Source organism: Melanaphis sacchari, unplaced genomic scaffold, assembly GCF_002803265.2.
Source record: "Melanaphis sacchari strain LSU unplaced genomic scaffold, SCAv2.0 Contig76_pilon_pilon, whole genome shotgun sequence".
Taxonomy (NCBI): Eukaryota; Metazoa; Arthropoda; class Insecta; order Hemiptera; family Aphididae; genus Melanaphis; species Melanaphis sacchari.
Window position 1 is genome coordinate 1043107 of NW_020271544.1, and position 20403 is coordinate 1063509.

At 25.7% G+C, this 20403-nt stretch overlaps 1 protein-coding gene across 1 annotated transcript; it reads right to left on the minus strand.

The window, feature by feature from the left end:
* Positions 1 to 6175: 6175 nt before the first annotated feature.
* Positions 6176 to 18234, minus strand: LOC112601216 (peroxisomal targeting signal 1 receptor). Its single transcript, XM_025348696.1, has 14 exons — positions 18077 to 18234; positions 17930 to 17995; positions 11689 to 11862; positions 11494 to 11631; positions 10973 to 11100; positions 10812 to 10908; positions 9569 to 9907; positions 9293 to 9478; positions 8144 to 8272; positions 7977 to 8071; positions 7636 to 7807; positions 7362 to 7519; positions 7051 to 7209; positions 6176 to 6233 (listed from the first exon to the last, which is right to left on the minus strand). The coding sequence occupies exons 2-14, from the start codon at positions 17978 to 17980 to the stop codon at positions 6176 to 6178; spliced, it is 1884 nt and encodes a 627-aa protein (XP_025204481.1). The 5' UTR covers positions 17981 to 17995; positions 18077 to 18234.
* Between the last annotated feature and the right edge of the window lie 2169 nt (positions 18235 to 20403).

Sequence of the window (20403 nt, forward strand, 5' to 3'; positions counted from 1 at the left end):
CTTAAGGGCTCGACGATACGATTTGATAAACAATAATTAGAATGCATGCTATGTTAACACGCATCATGCAGTGTTACATCGCTGCATAATTGTATTAAAGTTTAGTGAATTTGGCACCCGGAGCAGCAAACAATAACCACTATTGTTGCCCTTAATTTTTCTAAATAGATTTACTAGAGGTATTTTGAATTTCGATCGGCCGTTAATCGATAATCGTTAATCGTTATAGATTAGAATTTTTCGTTTTCCTCGTCAATTGACAAATTGTCTTATTTATATAAAAATAGTAAAAACCCCATTTTACCTCTTTTTTTTGGCTGTAACACGATTACGCCCGTTTTACTATTTTACCTACAAAAAAACGCAACACGATTGCACTCCGTGAAATATATAGGTATACACTATTTAAAAATACAGTCAAAATGATAAACTCAAAGTTGAAGTTAAAAATTCGAGTTAATCAAATTCGACTGTATTAATACATATCATAAATTTTACAATTATCTTTCCTAATTTTAAAAGATTAAAAATTGTTTATGACCTTGAAAGCATTAAAAAAAATGCATGTAAATATGCCCAATAAATATCAAAATATGCCATTGAACAAATTAAATATGTAATATAAAATACAAATATACAAAAATATGAGATTTTAAAATTTTAATGAATCATTAAAACAAATTTTCATAGTTGAGCAGTACTGGAACATTCAACTAAAATAGTTATAGCAAAGATAAGTAAGTAATAATGATAAGTTAATAATATAAACCAGGGTTAATATGCGCGTATAAAACGTTTTATACGTTACTACGATAACTACTTTAATTTTTCGTCTATATAATATATAGTAATAACTAGTAAGCGTTCAAATAAAGGCAATAATCAAGATAATATTTTATTGTTAATCTTATCTTATGTGTCAAGCGATACTGTTGTAGACTCTAACCGAATTTTCCATTTGAGCTGCAGTTGATTGTTTATTACTCACATACTTAGTATGTATATTTGGACATATAATATTAATTATTATAAAACAAAAAAATGTAATAGCTTTCGTAATTTTATTGAATATTTTTACATGTAAAAATTTATAAATTTATTTATTTTTATATGTAGGTACCTAAATGTATTACTATTTAATAGTGTATACTAATGTATCAGTAAGAAACAATTTTTATCCAAGCCAATAATTTAATTTTGCCGTCAGTTCTAAGCCTGTAAAATTAGGAAAGAAAATTGTAAAATTTATAAAATATATTAATACAGTCGAATTTGGTTAACTCGAACTTTTAACTTCAACTTTGAGTTTACCATTTCGACTGTATTTTTAAATAGTGTATACCTATATTTCACGGAGCGCAATCGTGTTGCGTTTTTTGTAGGTAAAATGGTAAAACGGGCGTAATCGTGCATATTTATTGTGCGCAATCGTGTTGCGTTTTTTACATGTAAAAAAGGTAGGGAGGGCGCAATCGTTTTCACCACTTTTTTTTTTACATATATTATAAAGTATTTTTGATATACAATATACATGGCCATTAAACTTATTGATAAAATAATAACAATATTTAACATTTAAACAATTGATAAATGTATTCTACCTCTAAAACCAACACTGTACGAATATTAACGTGTAGTAAATATATATATGTAGGTATATATAAATATTATATTATTTTTAAACATCTATTATATAATCTTCACAACTAACCCAATTGTCATATCACTACTTTAGTGCTATCAATCGTATATAGTTGTTAATAATTAAAAACTATTATAAATTTACAATTTTAATTTATACGAGAATATCTATTACCTGTACGTAGAGTGCAGACCAACGACCATTGCGTATTACTTAAATTATTTTAATTCTACTAATAATTAGACAAAATTATCGGTCTTAGATACATAATATCTATTGGTTCATTATTGATACCAAAGTTTAATTTTTTAGTTTGATTTACGAAACACTATAAGTTTATAACTATAAAATAGTAAAATATTCATTAAACGACATATTCATTAATTACCTCTAAATATCTACAATTGTCTCAGCCAAGACTCACCATACGTTGTAAAACTTAAATACAAACAAACTTTCATCGACAATTAACAATTTTACATTTTTAAGTATAAATATATGGTAGGTAATAAAATAACCCATATATGTATAATTTATAGTTTACTTATTAAATTGTAGATATTCAGAGTGATTCACTAAATATGCTCAACACCATTTTTTTTTTTACTTTTGACTCCCAAAGTACCAACTCGATTTATTACTAGAAACCATAAAATTCAAATCGAAGCATTTCTATTGCCATAAAAGTTGCAGTCCCCAAGTTTTTTTCATTATTTGTTTGGTTACAAATTTATAATACACTTCTTATAACCATGAATTATTTAACATTCGATGTGCATCCAAAATTCATGTACGTTCGATAAATTTAGTGATTTCTTTTGAGTAAAATGCATGCTTATTTTGAAGTTTAATCGAACATATTCCTCTAAAAATACGAATAAATAAACAAAATAATTCATATTTTAAAAATAATAAACATCACGTCTTACAAATTTTTTATTAATTTTATTCAGCATCAAACTTTTCATTAAACATTTCTCCAAAGCCATAAACAAAAATATATCTCTCTTATACATGAACAGCTCGTTACCCACTACCGGAAAAATTCTTGATTATGTCATCGGTGTAGTCCACCTCTACGGTAGGTGCCTTCTGCCTATAAAGCATATACATTTCGTAAACGGTATACAAAACGTGAGTTATTGTTATTCGGATCTCGATTACCTATCCCGTGCGAACACTCGACAGTGGTCCGTGAACAGTCTGCAACACGGAGAACAAAATAGATTCCGTAAAACAAACTTACACAAACCACCTCTCGTCGAACGGCAAGCAGAGCGGGAGCTGATAATAACCACATTATTATAAACGACATCGTGTAATAATAATATTATTATGATTGTTACAATATCGTTTGCCGCAGCAGCAGCTGCTCCACCGTCGTACGGCGCACGTTGTAGGCAACAATTATCGTACGTTCGTCTGCTACAATCTCTTTTCCATGTACACCTATATAATAAACCTGCACGATGCATGCCCGCTAATTAATCAATATCATTGTAATACACGAAAGTACGAAACCGTGTTGTTGTAACGTTGTGCGCGGGCGTTCGTTATAATAATATGTATGTTATTGTTATTTTCTTCCGTTTGTTAGTTTCACCTCGGCCCTACTATTTGTCGTTAAAGGTATATTTATACATACTATTATTATTATCATTGTCCGCATCATATTATAGCTTCCAGACTGTATATTTTATTGAAACACCGAATAATCGGACAGATGTTGTACAACTACACGTCTTGTGCCTACAAATAATCGCCGCCGTGGTATTGTATTATGATTATTATATTATTATATGGGTGCATGATGGTTAACCGAGCGCGGAGAACCACCCTCGGGGGCCAGGGTAGGTTGTTGTTATTGGTGTATTATAATTTCCACGTGTAATGTATGTACGAAGCTTATACAACACCGTACATACTACATAATACGTATATGAACTATGAACATAAATATATTATATAATGGACATACAATTTACTACTCACTTCTTTTTTTCTAATAATTACTTCTTTACTTTTCGGTAATTCGCACATTTTATAGTGTCGCAATTCTGGACGAAACTATAATTACTTTTTCAGAAATTCCAACTTATTTATTGCTACTTGGTTATTGGTATTATTATTTTGCAATTCGTACAGCACCAAAAAATAGATCCATAGTTATTTTAAATTATAACAATCTTTGGTTTTTACCTAAAGTCATAGTAAAACAATTTAATTTGACGTTTTCGCGTTTTTTAAAAACTTGATGAAAATATCCGAAATTAATACACGTTATAACTAAAATACAAAAATAATTTAATTGATTATTATATAAATAGTTATTTATTTATTTATTTAGAATTCAACGGGACTAGCCCTTTTACAAAATTGAAAGTGGTAGATAGACCAATAGTGTATAGAAAAATTAATTACAGAAAATAACAATTATTAAATACAACATTAAATAATATTGAAACGTATAAATATAAGTATACAAATAATTAAAAGTATAAAATACATAATAACAATAAGAAACAATAAAGAAATCACTGATTGACGAGGACTAATATTAAAATTAAAATTATAAGGTTTCTTGTAAAAACATAATTGGCTTAAAACTGAAAGTATCACGAGGAGTATTGAAAAAATCTAAGGAGATGGAGACTAAATTAGCAATTTTCAGAGCTCTAACAAAGAATGAGTCATTACTTGATTTGGATTTGAAAAATGGGATTACAAAAAGTTCATGATTTCTTGAGTGGAAGGAGGAAATACGGAAATTGATCTGAGCTAGAAGCTCAGAGCTTACAACAATATAGTTTAGCAAGTCGTATACGAACATGATATCAAATAGTTGACGTCTTAGTTGGAGGGAGTCTATGTTTACTCATTTTTGAATTGGCATAAGAGAATCTTTAGAAATGGGTATTTTTTTCATATGGGCAATTCTTTTTAAGAATTTAAATTGAATATTATCAAGACCATGAATATGACTGGATAACGATTGACTCCAAATAAGTGATGCATATTCAAGAACAGATCGTACAAGGGAGCGATAAATTGTTTTTATTGTAGTTGGGTTATTAAATTTTATGTTACATAATGCTTAGATAAAATATATTTTTTTAATTTAGACAGACTACAAAAGGTGGGTAAAACCTTTGTCAGGTTTGGTATACCTTTGCGCGTGCAGATTTTAAATGTATACAAAGATAAACACATTAAATTTGTATATGTAGTTGAATGAATTATATAATCAGAAGTGTGTTTAAAATTTTTATTCTTTGCAATCTGCAATTTAAAATAAATTGTCCACTAAATAACCTAAAGACATCCGTGATATGGTATATAGTATATACTGTATACAGTATTTTTTATTACTATCAGTGTAACTTAAACTTTGATATCACAGACACGGACTTCCCTTCTTCCCAATTTACTTTAAAATACCTAATCTTAATATATTTTATTCCAAAAATATTGTATTCATATTATTAATATCTAATGTTTATAATAATAAATATTTATATCACATAATAATATCAACTTATATAATTCAAAATTTAATAGCATATTCTTGTAAGTATAGTAAAATAATAAAATACATTCTAATATGTCACTGCCTAATTAAAATTTATAATAAAGTAAAAGTTTTAAATCCCTGTGAATAATGCTTTTGAAGTATAAAAAATAATAAACATTGTTATTCAAACATGTAATTTCGTCCAAATTTGAAATTCAAATGTATATAAAAAAATATTCTGTCATAGTATTTTAATATTTAAATAATATGTTCAAAAAATTGTAACAAACATTCAGTAAAAATTATGAGTATCTACTAGATAGGTACTTATTTTTTAATTAGGTACAATAAAAAAAACAAAATCGATTTTAATTGAATTCCAGTTTTTCCTTAATTTTTTTAGAAATACTAATAATAATCACGTCTTTACCAATTGAATATTATCGTAAATATTTTTATTACGTATTTAATTTTAATTTTATGAATTATTAAACACATTTAACATGTATTTTTACAAAGTATTATAATAATTATTATTAGGTAATAAAAATATAAAATCGTTAATACATAATATCTTGCTTTTTATTTAATTATTACTCTGGTAGACACATTGAAAACTATAAGCAAATTAAATTATTATAAAAGTATAACATATTTTTGAGCAATAAATTTAACAAATATGTCGACATAAATATCAAACATGAATTATTTATTATTATTATTATTATTATTAGCTGAACCACAAAATAAATTAAATTAATTTTGTAGTTGAGCCAATTATAATATTAATGATAATACAAAATGTTTATTATTATTATTATTAATAGATACTCATTAAATTTTATAATAATATAGAAGATAAAATATAACATTTTAATAACCATTCCCATACTTAAGATAGAAATGTGGAGAAAAATCAAATACATTTTTATAATTAAAAAAAAAAAAAAATGACAACCTCTGTTTAAAATCAACAAAAACAAACATACCATTTCTTGTGTATTTAATTTAAATTTAAAATATTAGATATTTTGGTATAATTCTTTATCACGGAACTCTTCATTTAATAAATCTAAATTTCTAAAACATAAAATGATCAAATTAATAAAATATATAATTAAATCACTTAGACTTATGTATTTAATGAAATAAAATAAAATATATAATTAATAATGATTAAGATTTTAACTTTTAAATTACTTCATAATTTCCATTTTCACAAAGTATGCAACATAGCCATAACAAACACAATATATGAAATATATCCAACAAATATATTTGTAACTTATTGAACATTGTTAGACTTTGTTTTTTTTCTAAGAAAGCTTTTAAAACTTCTGTGTTGCTAACTATACTCGATACTTCTATAGCACAACTTTATGTTAATAAAATATTTTCAAAGTAAAAATGCCAAGCTCGTTTTGTTGGAAACTGTTAAATTACTCAAAGATTTTGTAGGACTTTGTTTTCACCATTAAAATTTCTAGGTTAGTGTTATTACAATATAAACTAAAATAAAGTCCAACAATATCTTTGAGTTGTTTAATAGTATCCAACAATTTAGGCTAACATTTTTTAATTGAATAAAAGTTATCACGCATAAAGTTATACTGTAACTTGGTGCACAACCTTAAAAAAAAAAGGTCTCCTTGTGAAAATCCAGTTTAACGAATTTTATGGGTAATTTAACAATGTACAATAAATTACCAAAAAATTTGTTGGATATATTTTATACGCGTCTTTTAAGGTTGTGCTACTAACTTCAAAAGAATTATTTAAATAAATGGAATGTTATAACGTTATAAGCTATTAAAATTATAAAATATCTGTGTACAATCAACTATTGGGCCACCTCAAACGTATATTATTTAATTATATATTTATATAGTATGTTTACCTTTCATTAACAGCTTTAAATAGTTCGGGACGTTCTGCCATCGAAATAGCTAAACGTAATGTACTCCAAATAGTATCAGATAAGGCTGGACTTTGAAAATTTGTACTCACAGCTGATGCTTGTTGGTTCAGCGCTTCTAACAAATGGTCTATTGCTTCCCTATCATATAATATAAACACATGTATTTGTATTTCAAATAATAATAATAATGTAAAAAATAATTTTCAACACAATTACATATTGTTGGAAGCGCTAAAAATTCACAAATAACAAATATTAAACGGAAATATTAAGCTAAATAAATAAATAACCTGTACATATCAAGATGAATACAAGTAATTCCTAGATTGTAACGAGCCCTTACAAAACCAGGACACAATTGTAAAGCATTGTGATATGCTTCTATAGCTTCTTCACATTTACCAGCATTAGCTATAGTTGCACCCAAACGATTCCATAAACGAGCATCCTGTACAATGTAATATGTTTAAAAATAATATAAATAGGTAATAGAATTCTTATTTTACATTATTTTATACTAATTCTTTATTCTTAAAATATAATTAATAATAAGGAATAACTCACTTTAGGTCTAATTTGTAGAGCAACTTTAAAACAATCAGCTGCTTTATCGTTCTCATTATTAAGATTAAGCAATACACCCAATCCATTTTGGACATCTACATCTATATCTCCTAATTCTAAACTCCTTTGAGCTGCTTCTATGTACATGTCCTTTACAGATTCATATAATTTTCTAAAAATGTAAAAAATGTATAATCTTATTAATGTGAACGATTTGAGCTGTTACAATAAAATTGTAATACATTTAATCAAAAATATAATACTTTTCATTTTTTAAATATCTTCCAAATAAAAATCAACTTTAAAAAATATAAATAAATCATTCAATAAAAAATACCTACGTAGTAAACAAATATTCCATAAGTTTCGAATCTCCTTCTAGTTTTGGTTTTGATTTTACAATGTCTGAGTATTTGGGATTTTGATTCAACCATTCCTTAAAACAAATGTGTTCATCTTTACAAATTAGATTTCAATATTTATTTTAAATTGTAACTAAAGATATTACCATAAGCATTCGACAAGCTTGTAAATTGCAACTTTCATTTGTGTAACAAGCCGCTAAACAGTGTACAGCAGTCAAATTTTCTGGTTGAAGATCAAGACATTTGTTTAATGCGTTTATAGCTAGTTGATCCTAAAATATATATTTATACATATTTAATAACAATAGTTAAAAATATAACACATATAGTTGATGATAATAATTATCATATTATATTTAATATAATAATATAATATATAATTAAAATTTAATTAATTACTTACAAATTAGTAATATAAAAAGTAAGATTTAATAAAACGTATATTATATGTTATTTTACATAAAAAAAACCAAGAAAATGTACAGAAAATGTAGGAATAACTTCAAAGTTTAAATTTCTGTACATTATAATATAAATTAATATTATACTGGTATGATGTAGCCAGGGCCGGACTGGATAGGCGGGATACCGGGAGTTTCCTGGTGGGCTGCTTATACTCATAAGTCGTATAGGGACTTTTTTTTAGATTTATTGGTTAAAGCTCATTCTATCGACAGACATAGACGCATTTTCTAATGCGATTGTATTAAAAAACTGTCCAGTGGAGGCTCGTAAGTCAAGATCATTTGGAATCATTTATGCTTATATCAGCTGAATTTAATATTTTGATGACGTTGAATAATGAAATCATAATCGACACAATTTCGCAAAAGAGTTTAAACTTTAACAAAGTGCTTAATATATATTAATATGTGTATTCTGGAGTCTAAACTATGTATTTTAAATAAAAATGATAACATTTCTTTGTACTAACCATTTTTTTTTTTTAATAATAACAATTTTAAGAGTTCAAATTCTCAAAATAATATACTATCATTTTATATAAAAATATATGTTTATTTTTTTTTAGGTTGTTTTTATAGGTTTTCTTAAGTGGGCTGATTTTTTTTATTTTCCCGGTAGACATTTTTGACAGTCCGGCCCTGGATGTAGCTAACTAATATTAACATAAACCTTCTTTTAGTGAAAAAAGTTTGATTTTAAAAATAGATTAGAAATTGGAATACGTGTACACACATAGTTAGGTTAATATTTCATATTCATTTTTCAAGTAAATAAGAATTTATATTTATTTAATATTTAGTTTAAACTATACTTAAATATGAATTTACTTGTTCGTTTTCAGCTTGAGTAGTACCTAAAAGTTGCCAAGCTTCTGCATTGGAAGGATCATGTTTAACAGCTGCTTCAAAGCACAAAACGGCAAATGGTACTTCACCATTTTCTAAACGACGTTTTCCCTCAATTAATGGATTTTGTAATGAGTCCATCTCATTATCTGGTGTGAAACTATATTCCTGTTTAATAACAAGCATGATACCTTATAAGTTTTAAAGAGTAAACAATGAAATATTTTAATTAAGATTTAAAAATATATGTATGTTTACTTTTTTTCTTTCAGCATTTTTCATTTCTTCAAATTCAGAATACCATGTTTGGAAGTCAGACTGGTCATTTCCAACTTCGATATCACTTTCAGTTTTGTTAACTTTAACTCCTTGATCAGTCAAACTCAAAGATTCTTCTGCAATCGTAATTAGTTTGTCTCTTCCTGATGTACTAGGTATCATTGTATTCAATAAATTATTCATTTCCAATCCTTGATCAAATCCCCTAAACTGCTGAAAATTTTGATTGGCAAGTAATGGGTTCTCATACAACTCAATTCCAAAATTATCGAATGGCATACTAACACTATTTTCAAAAGACATTTTATTTTGCAATTCCTGAAAATAATAGTAGGTATAAGTATTTAATAATATAATTATAAGTTATACTACAATTTATTATTTTAAAGGTTTTTTTATATTAAGTTTTGTCATATTTAAGTATAGGTTACATCAATTACAAAATAAATACTTGGATATTTACAAAATCCTAATAAAAATTATAAAACCAAATAAAAATTAAATTAATTTTAATTCCATATTTTATGAGTACACAGATAAATTAAAAATTTATACAAGCATAAAATAAAATAATGTAATATAATAAAAATAATCAAATATATTATATACCTAATAAAAGGCAAATAATAATATTAATATATTTTTTATATAATTATACTAAGTATAACCATAATCTTTAATCTCTATTTTATGTTTTGAATACTTATAAAAATAATTAGAATAAAGTATTTGAATTTAACTTAAAAGATTTAAGTAAAGCTCAACATTGTATTGTATGTACAATATTATTTATTAATTATAAAAAGGACGAACATTTGTATTTTAAGGGGCTGAAGTTAGGCAATTTTTTATAATTTAAATAAGTAGGTACAACTGATTAAAACTTAAAAGTAACTTATGAGTTATAAATCATCAGTAATGAGTAGTTAGTTAGTATAACTATGATATATTGTTGAGTAATTATGAAATTATATGTAGAGAAACATACTTAATAATATAACCAACTTGGCTTCAGTTTTAAATAAGAAACCAAATTTATAATAAAAAATAAAATATTTTAACTGTGCACACTATTGTTTAAATATTTTTTTTTTTTAGTATTTGTAATTTTGAAAAAAATAACAACTGTGTTGAAGTTCTTCTAATTTAATAATAAAAATTTGTTTTCTTTTTAACAAGATTAGGTTAAATTTGTGTGGTGTAGGTACTATTAACAAATTACCATAAAATTGTGGTTTGATACAGAATTGATATCATCCAAGACGTTCGTATTTTCTTTACTCTTATCGAAATCAAAACGAGATTTCATAACGTTAATCCTGAAATTAAAAAACAATAAAAAAAATATATTCGTAAATTTGATGATTAAAATAAATAACTTACTCTTGGTTTTGATAAGATTGCTCAATTTCTTTTACCCATTCAGTATTATAACCCAAATCATCAACTTCGTCTTTAATCAACATTTTATTGTCTTTAGAACTCCAAATATTTGGATCGAACATTCGGTCCTACAATACAACCACAATTTAAAAATAATTATCAAGGTACAGGATTACTAATACATGATACATGAATTATAATTGTATAATATTGTATTCAACCATGTTGCCATCGGTACATAATAATTAACATCAACAGCTGTAGTATGTAATAATAATTAGCTAATTTATAGATAAATTAATAATTGAGATTATTTTTATATGCAATTTTAAATCAATCAACGTTAATTTTATTGATCTGTGGCATTTTAATAATAGTAATTAATAGTCGTTGAGATAATTATAACTTATATTATAAGAAACATCTTATATACACAGTAATGTACAATATTTTTAATAATTTATTTTTTTCTAAACACTTATTTTAGATAGTCATTCAAATTAATCATTTAAGATTGATACCTGTTTTTCAATTCTTTTTGTAAATTGTGTTGGCCAGCCATCTTCACTGCTACAACCTTCGATGCTTCTCATGTTAGCTAAAAGGTCGTCCATTTTGAAAGTATCATTTTCCATGGAACTAAAAAATTGATCTGCCAACTAAAAACAAACAATTATACAAAATAGTCTTCAATTTACCAATAATATTTAAATTACCTCTCCTGTGCTTGATTCTAAAAAACGTTGATCGTTGCTTTCAGCAGTTTGTATTGATTGTTTAAGGTCTTGATCCTTAAATGCATGATCTTGTACGAAATGCGTAGATAATTTAACTAAAGAATTAGATCCACCACAATCACCTTCAACTAAATCACGTATCGACATTTTGAACTAAAAAATACATAATATAATGTAGATAATAATTTCTATATTTCTATATCTTTATAAAAAGTAATTTCAAGAAATTTTATACATAGTTTCAGTATACCTAAGTTTTTCCAAACTCAACCCAAGCATTATTAAACATTGTAATAAAATACTTTAAAAAGGTGAAAAAATCTGAAAGAAAATTATGTTGCGACCTTTTACAATTACAAACACAATAATATTTAATCTAACAAAATAAATTGAAATTAAAAAAAAAAATTCTATTATTCTAGCTAAATATCACTAATGGTTAATACCTTAATTACCCCTTTTCATATTTATACCATTAATTATAATCAATGTTTATATCTATTCTTAGTATAAAAACATATTATACACTTTTTATACATAGATTGTGTGTTTCAAATAAGAAATTATAGACACTCAATTTTACATGTGTTCTAGAAATGTATTCGCTTAGTTCAGTATACTTTTTTTCTATTAAAATAATACTGCTATAAAATAAGGAAATTTGTTGTGACACCGGTTCAAAATATATGTAATACTGGTTGTAGTATAATTTTTATTAATTTAATAATATACTCTGTTGACCAGTTAAACAAGAATATGGGATGTATTTTTCATTACTATGCATATAAATGCATAATTTGCATTAACATTTCAACCATCAATAATTGAAATAATTCATCCAAGTAAGTATAATTTTATTCAATTTAACTTATTCAATTTGTATTATAATATTATATAAGCTGATCTTAAACAGTTTTGTGTAGGTAGCAAACCTATGAATATTGAAATGGAATCAAATAAAATAACAATTAAATTGTAATTTGTAACAATAAATAGTGTGTAAAATGTATTTTTGTTTGTGTGGTTATAATTATTAATTAGTAATTTTGATTACTCAGACATTTTAATAAAAGTGCTATTAAGTATGTAACTGACGAATAAATTCACCCACAGAAAAAATTACATGAAATTTGATGGATTCTATATTTCTATAATTTGACCATCGACTATGTTCATTCCATTTTCATGTTTTATTTCAGTATAGGCAGTATAATGTACATAATATTCATATAGGTACCTACACGTATACATGTTCATAGTCCATGGTATTACTTATTATTACTATTATTCAATTGTTACTATATCACTAAGGTTTATACAAAATTCTATAACAAGCATTTTCATTACAATGAAAATAATAATTGACGACGGTCGATGGACGCTGACGCGACAGACCGATAACATTTTGATGGCAATTGAATAGGTGCCTATAAAAAAATAATAAATTGTACAGACAAAGTGACTATTCTATAGTATTTCTATTCTATACTAGACTACGAAGTACAATATGCTTGTCTGATGCTTTTCTAGAATTGTAATCAGTTGATTTGATATTTGCTACTTTAAAAATTGTATGATGGTGAATTGATGAGTCAATGCGTAAAAATAAAAAATTTAAAAGAAGTTTTAAAAATTGTATTAGATAATAATATACGTATTACAGAAAATGAAATTTTCTGAAAATTCTATTAATAAATAATTTGATTATATAATAGAGGAAATATATGATAATCATGTATTCATTAAGCAGTATCGATTTCAATTTGAATGATTTGGTTGGTAAGTTCTCATAAAAATAAAATATTTATTAGAAAATTAAAATATGCAATCCAGTATTATTTTAACTAAAATAGTATAAGTGAATATCACAATATAATCAATATAGTATGGGCTAAAGATTCTATGTATAATACATTATATTTATTAGTCGATGATAAATACAAATTGATATCAACAATGAGATTAATTCTTCACGAAAAAAAATTAAGTATTGGAAAACCGGACAAGTTTTGATAATTATTGAAGTCATAATATTACCATTTATTAAAAATAATATTTATAATCAATGATATTACCTATGAAATCATCAAAACGGTTGTAATATATACTGTAGATAGAAAAATTAGATTAACAGTTTGTACTATTTCACATAAAAAAAAAAAATTTATACATTTTACATAATTTATTATTATACATTTAAATTGGTAGTTCTGAGGCGTAACTTAAAATTTAAGTCATCAGGACAGTATCAGATAAGTTGGCCACCATCTATTTAAGCTAACAAAATTCTTCAATTTTTAAATTAAAAATAATAACTATAGTTTATTTAATTTATCCAATTTTACATTATATATATTATGTTCCACAATACTGTCATACACTCGTACTGATAAAATAAAGTTTATTATAACTCTTTGATTTATTTTTTGTCATCTACCTACATTTATTTCAATTAATGATGTAAAAATCCAGCCCAGCCCGTACTCTTATATGAAATATGATATTATTTGCGTTTTTTTAGTCTTTTTAAAAATATGTCCTGAATGTTAAAACAAAATACAAATTTTTTGGGTGAACAAATTGTATTTACGAAGATCGAGGGTTCTTCAGTCTTCTAAGTCCGGGACTCGGGACATAGTTGTATGTTGCCTTCCTGCTAGTAGTTACGTCAATGAGATGGTTACAGATAACTTTATAGTTTTATTGTAGATTTCTTTCAGAAATAAAAAAATAGTCAAAATATCAAAAAATATATTATAAATACTTAAAATTATTGGTTATTAAAAATGATGAGTTTAAGTAAACAATTATGAATTATATTTATTTATTTTTTTACATCTTAAAAATAAAATGCATATCTACATATTGGAATTTCGCCAATAGCTCAAGTCCAACTGATGCCAAGGGTAAATAATCAATAGATAAGTTAGGTACTTAATTAATAATTCTTATGAGTGAAAAACGTTAAAATTTTTTGATATAATTTCGGTAAAATAGGTAAAATAAACGTAAGTAGATTTTTTCAGTTTTATATTTTGCAAATTTTATTTTATTTAGGTATATAATATTATTTAATTCTAATTTCTATTCATACAACCGGGAAATTGAGTACAAGGTTAAAAATAACAATAAACTATTATAATTTATAACTAGAACTAAAAGAATTCAAAAATAGCTGATTGACTTTTTTACATGGATTAAAGTTTGTAAGCTAATGGATTTTTTTGTTATCATCATAGGGTATTACAAATTTACATTTTATGCATAAATAGAATAATAAATAAATAATACAATGTTATTGTATTATAAAATACATTAATAGTACCTATTATTATAATTTTTTTTTTTTTTTGTATATGATTACAAGATGAATACAGATGAATACATGACAAGTCCTTAGAAAATATTTTAAGAGAAATTGTTAACTATATATGAATAAAATTAAAGTAGGTATATCTCGGCCATTCTCAATTTAATCTTAATAATTTTTCAAAAACAACAATGATGACACGTGAAAAATCAAAAGAATTTTTAAGCTTTTACTCTTTTTTACAACAACATACATATTTAATTTCATGTATTTCAAAGTAGAAAATTATTCAAAGTATTTGGATTACCCTAAAGTTAAATTTCAAAATATTTAATTTTATTAGTTATTAATTATAATTATAAGTAATATAATATAGCTTATAGGTATTTTAGTATATTTTAAAGTTTAGATAACGTAGTGACCCAACATTTTTCAGGATATTCCTGCATTGCAGTACCATGGCAGTTCCAATCAGCTCAAAAAAATTTTTTAACACTTGTAAATTATAAAATATTCACCTAAAGTTCAATTTTTATACAAAAATGCGTTTTATAGTTAAAAAAAAAAAAAATAAAACAAAAATTATAAAGATAAAAAATAGTAAGAATTACCGTAAAATTATCTAGAAAAATGTTTTTTAACCCTTTAAGATTATGTAAAAAAATATTTTCAAAAACTTTATTAGATAGCTTTCAAAATAATGTATGTCTTATATTAAATGAATCACTCGGTATACAAATATAATTTAGGGGAAAAAATATATTAAATTACTAAATTCTAATCAATAGTATATTCCAATTTCTACTTTACAATTTACATATAATAGAATGAGCATTTTTCAAAATATTACATCAAATAACGGTGACTTATCCAGTAACCAAGTTGGGGAATAGAATCACCAATTTTTAAATTTAAATTACTATTACAAAATCTTACTCAGACTTTTGTTTAAAATACTAGTCGTCTAATTAAAAAAATATATTAACAATATTATGTGGGGAATGAAAAATGTTAAGATTTTAACAGTTAAGCAATATCTTCTACAAGGTATATTTATTTTTTAAACATTTTAATTCGTTTTCATATATATATATATATAAATAAAGAAATATATTTTGTGTCATTTGTTTATGCCAATTACCATACATGTCCATACAAATATTATGTATAATGTGTAATATACTATATAAGTACGGTACATTATAATAATGTATGCATGTCGCATCGTATTATATTAATACTATATAAACGTTATAAGTAGATATAAACACAAACTAGATGGCGTATTCTTAAGACGCTGAATACTAAGGTTCAAGGGCGTCATTGTGTACGGAGTGCGAGGGGTGGTACAAGGTGTGCATTTGCATCAACCTTCTTTGGCCTGCCAAAATTAAATATACTTAAATGTTTTTAATCAAGTATTAAGTCTTAATACTGTTATAAGATAATAAATGTTTTACTTGTCATAACTTAATTTGTTATTAAATTAAAAATTAAAGAATTATGAATTATGTCTATGTGAACTAATATTGTATCATTATGAACAAGGGTGTCCACAAAATAAATTTTAAGTTTTATTTAGCTATAGTTATATTATAAATTTCTAGTGCAGAGTGAAAATTGTTTAAAATTAGGTTAGATATTTTATAATGAAGGTACACATACATTTATTTATCGAGTTTAAATACCACTGGAAGTCACAAAATAAATATAAATATATAAATACGTTAAAAATACACGTAATTAAACGAATAATAATGGTAATATTTTCATATTAATATAAGCAACATTATCTTAAATAAATTTCACAATATTCTACTATTTTTTAAATTCTACAGAGTGGGTATGTAAATTAATTTTGAAAGAAAGTGAGGGAGACAGGGAGAGGAAAATCAAAGAAAAATGATTCGAAAGAATAGAGAACGGTATGAAAATAACTGGTGCAAATTAAGGAGAGGTAGGGAACAGTCAATAGAACACTATGGTGGTGAGGACAATAAATTATGGCCAACTCTATATAGTTGGCAGAGAAAGCACAGAAGAAAACAGAAGAAGTATGTTCTCCCTTGACTCCTCCCTCCCAAAGAAAAAAAATCCTCATGATTTTGACTTGAAATGATTTTTTAAATGGCCTGCAAAAATGTTTCACCAATTATAAAAAAACTTAAATGACATCGCTGCCTAGGTTGGTGTTGGAAGATATTAAATTACTTAAGACTTATTATGAATCACGATAACCGAATAACATAATTCAAATACTCATAATATTGCACAAGCAAAAATGTTACGTTAACATTAAAACTGATACAATTTTGTTAATTTTTTAAAACGGGCATTGAATAGCTCGCAAGTAATGTTAAATGTTACTTATTAGTTAATATTCATCACTTAGAATATTATTACCTACAATGATTACGTGGATCTAATAACTATAATACCTAGCTACATTACGATAGTTGGGTTTAGATAGATAATTTATTATTTTACAGTACTGTTACATTGGTAAGCTAATTTGCAATTATTCGACCGAATAATTTTACATACATTATAATATCCATGACCTGTGCAATAAGTGTCATTATCCTCGTCGTACGTACGCAGCAGAAATAATCGGTTAGGTTATAACTTATAAGTATTATAATAATTACATAAATAATAAATAATATAGCAACGTAAAATCTGCATCTGTAACGAGTTTTATGGATTTTTCGATTCGATTAAAATAACTTAAGACATTTTAAATACGAATGAGTGCGTATTTAAATGTTTTATTTATAGCTTGACTACGGCAGTTGGCGTTATGACGCGTAATAAATTGATTAGTCATTTACATAAGACTTTAAAATTAAATAATTTTAATTTCTTTTAAATATACACCAAAAACAGCGCGAGAAAATAAAAATAGTATACCTTACAACATAAATCAGATATTTCCCGGTATTCGTGTGTAATGGCTCCCATTCGTTTTGTGTTTACCTATAATATTTTTAAACCTGATTATTCCGATTAGAAACTGCAGCTATACCAAATACTATTAATAATAAAGTTGTTACCTACCTGTTGCACGTGATTAGGATACTATAAGTGTATCTGCGATCAAAAAATATTTGATGTAATTGCGTTTATCGTTTATCAGAAGACAGTACAAACGCGAAAATGAAAATATAATATTCTCCCGACGGTTTGTCGTACATAATATATTAGGTATGTAGTAGGTACTACACTTTATTACTTACTACTTTACTAATAATGATCGGGTTCGATAACCTTATACCAGATGGCAGATAAATAAATAATGATTATGATCGTTTTCGATTGTGCACGTTCCAAAGACAATAATAAGAATAAACAAATGCGTATATAATATACTTGTTCGCATCGGTAATTAATCGCAATGTCATCATAATATTAAACCTGTACGATGAGTCGATAACAATTAACAACTATATAAGGAATTACGATCGACGAATTCAAAATATTATAATATTCTCGAACGACGCTCAACACACGATTACTCATTAGTCATTGGTATGCATACGATATTTAAAACACGACGAATAGGTACGAATACACGATAAATGGCTTGCTAGTGAGTGGACAGCGGTCGACACTATTTCTATACCTATTCATGATGGCTATTACTTATCTATAGGCGATAAATAGTAAGTACTCGGGTACACCAACTAATAACTATACAAGTACCCAAGTCTTAAAAACAGCTGCACGATTGAGTTGTATTAATATTAACCCAATTACTTGGACGTATACAATTATCGAAGTGACAGAAGTGTCAACCTAATTGTATGTAGGTTCTGCCTCTGCGGTGCTAAAGTGGCGCATTTGAGTGTGACAGAGAATGGTAATTTTATTTAGTGACGGTTATGCACGAGAGCTTTTATTTTAAACATCGTTGTTCTTGTTATTTTAACGTGTTTGTTTTATGGTGAAAGGAATGATGCGATCCTATGATTAATCCTTATATTATCTACCACGTTTCCGGGAGCAATTTGCTAACAAATTGTACTTTGGACAGGTCAGCACGACATACATACACGGCATTTATTATCATTTATCACACAGAAGCGAGCGGTCAACAGCGTACATCTCGATGCACAACTAGGAGTCACTCTAAAGTCCAAATTGGTACGCGGTACGTGTAACTTCCTACCCACATACATTGGCCGTACATAATGCATGAAAATAAACTACAGTATTTTATTCTGGCTGTTTAACATAATAATATGTACGTCTGATACTCTGATACACCGCCGTACAAGTGTTATTAAACATATAATAAAGTGTATTTGATCTGTCAATATCTGTCTATGGGTCATACTGACGTCGATCTTCTATAATATCTCTGAAGATTTACAGAAAATATTGACTGCACATTGTCATACAAGTATTGAAGAAGCAGCAGCTACCTATCTAATTTGTAATTTGTATGCTCATTAATGCTTTTTATTAAGTCATTTTATGCGTGTAAATTAACTGGTGTAGGTATTTAAGTACTGTAATACTATACAATTTATATATTATAATACAATAATACAACCATAAAAATCAAACCAAGTAATTGCAAAATAATTGAAGATAGATAATATAATTAGATAAATGTAGGTATCGACATTTGGTACATAGTCAATATTATTACTTAACTATTAAACTAAGCGTTTGAATAGTTAAAACTACTTATATTTCTAAGCTATTCTGTAAGTGGTTAAAAGTTTTAGAACCTAATATAAATTTACATATAATGAAAATTTAACTTTAATGGGCAGCTGTTATTTTACCAGGAATAAAATTATATTATATATAAAATATTACTTATTTAGGATTATTTTTTATTAAAAACGCAGAAACAAAATGCAAAAACTGCGTTTAATTTAACACAATAAGTGTTGATCTGAATTATTTCTTAAAGGAAAATATAATTACATAAAACATACACCTCTAAATTTTATGGAATTTAACATGATTCATTAAAAAAATACATTAAATAGCATTGTTATTGCATGCACATTATCAAAAACTATAATTCTTATTTATCATTATAACTTTATACAAGTTAATAAACTAACCTAGTACTTATTTGTCACCCCCACTAAGTCAACCATTTGTACGTACGTTGTGTAGTTAAGTCATGCCCACACGCACAAGTTAACTGCCAAGTCATTTTCTTAACTAAAGTATAGTATATTAATTAAATTAAATTCAGTTACTTATGATGTTGCATAGAATTAGTTATCCTAAAAATAATGTTTTGAATATATTTATAATGAATTAAAAAAAAACCAAAGTATACCATTTTTACAGAAAGGAAGATGAAGTAATGGATTCATCGACTGTTGAAAGAGACAAGGCGCAGTGTGCTGGAGTTGTAA

Excerpts from the sequence above, each read along its gene's own strand:
- LOC112601216 (XM_025348696.1), bottom strand. The coding sequence starts at position 17,980 with ATGGGAGCCATTACACACGAATACCGGGAAATATCTGATTTATGTTGT. Across the intron at positions 8,273-9,292 it reads CTCAAGCTGAAAACGAACAA|GATCAACTAGCTATAAACGC; the intron begins GTAAATTCATAT and ends TATATATTTTAG. Across the intron at positions 6,234-7,050 it reads TTTAAAGCTGTTAATGAAAG|AAATTTAGATTTATTAAATG; the intron begins GTAAACATACTA and ends TTTATGTTTTAG.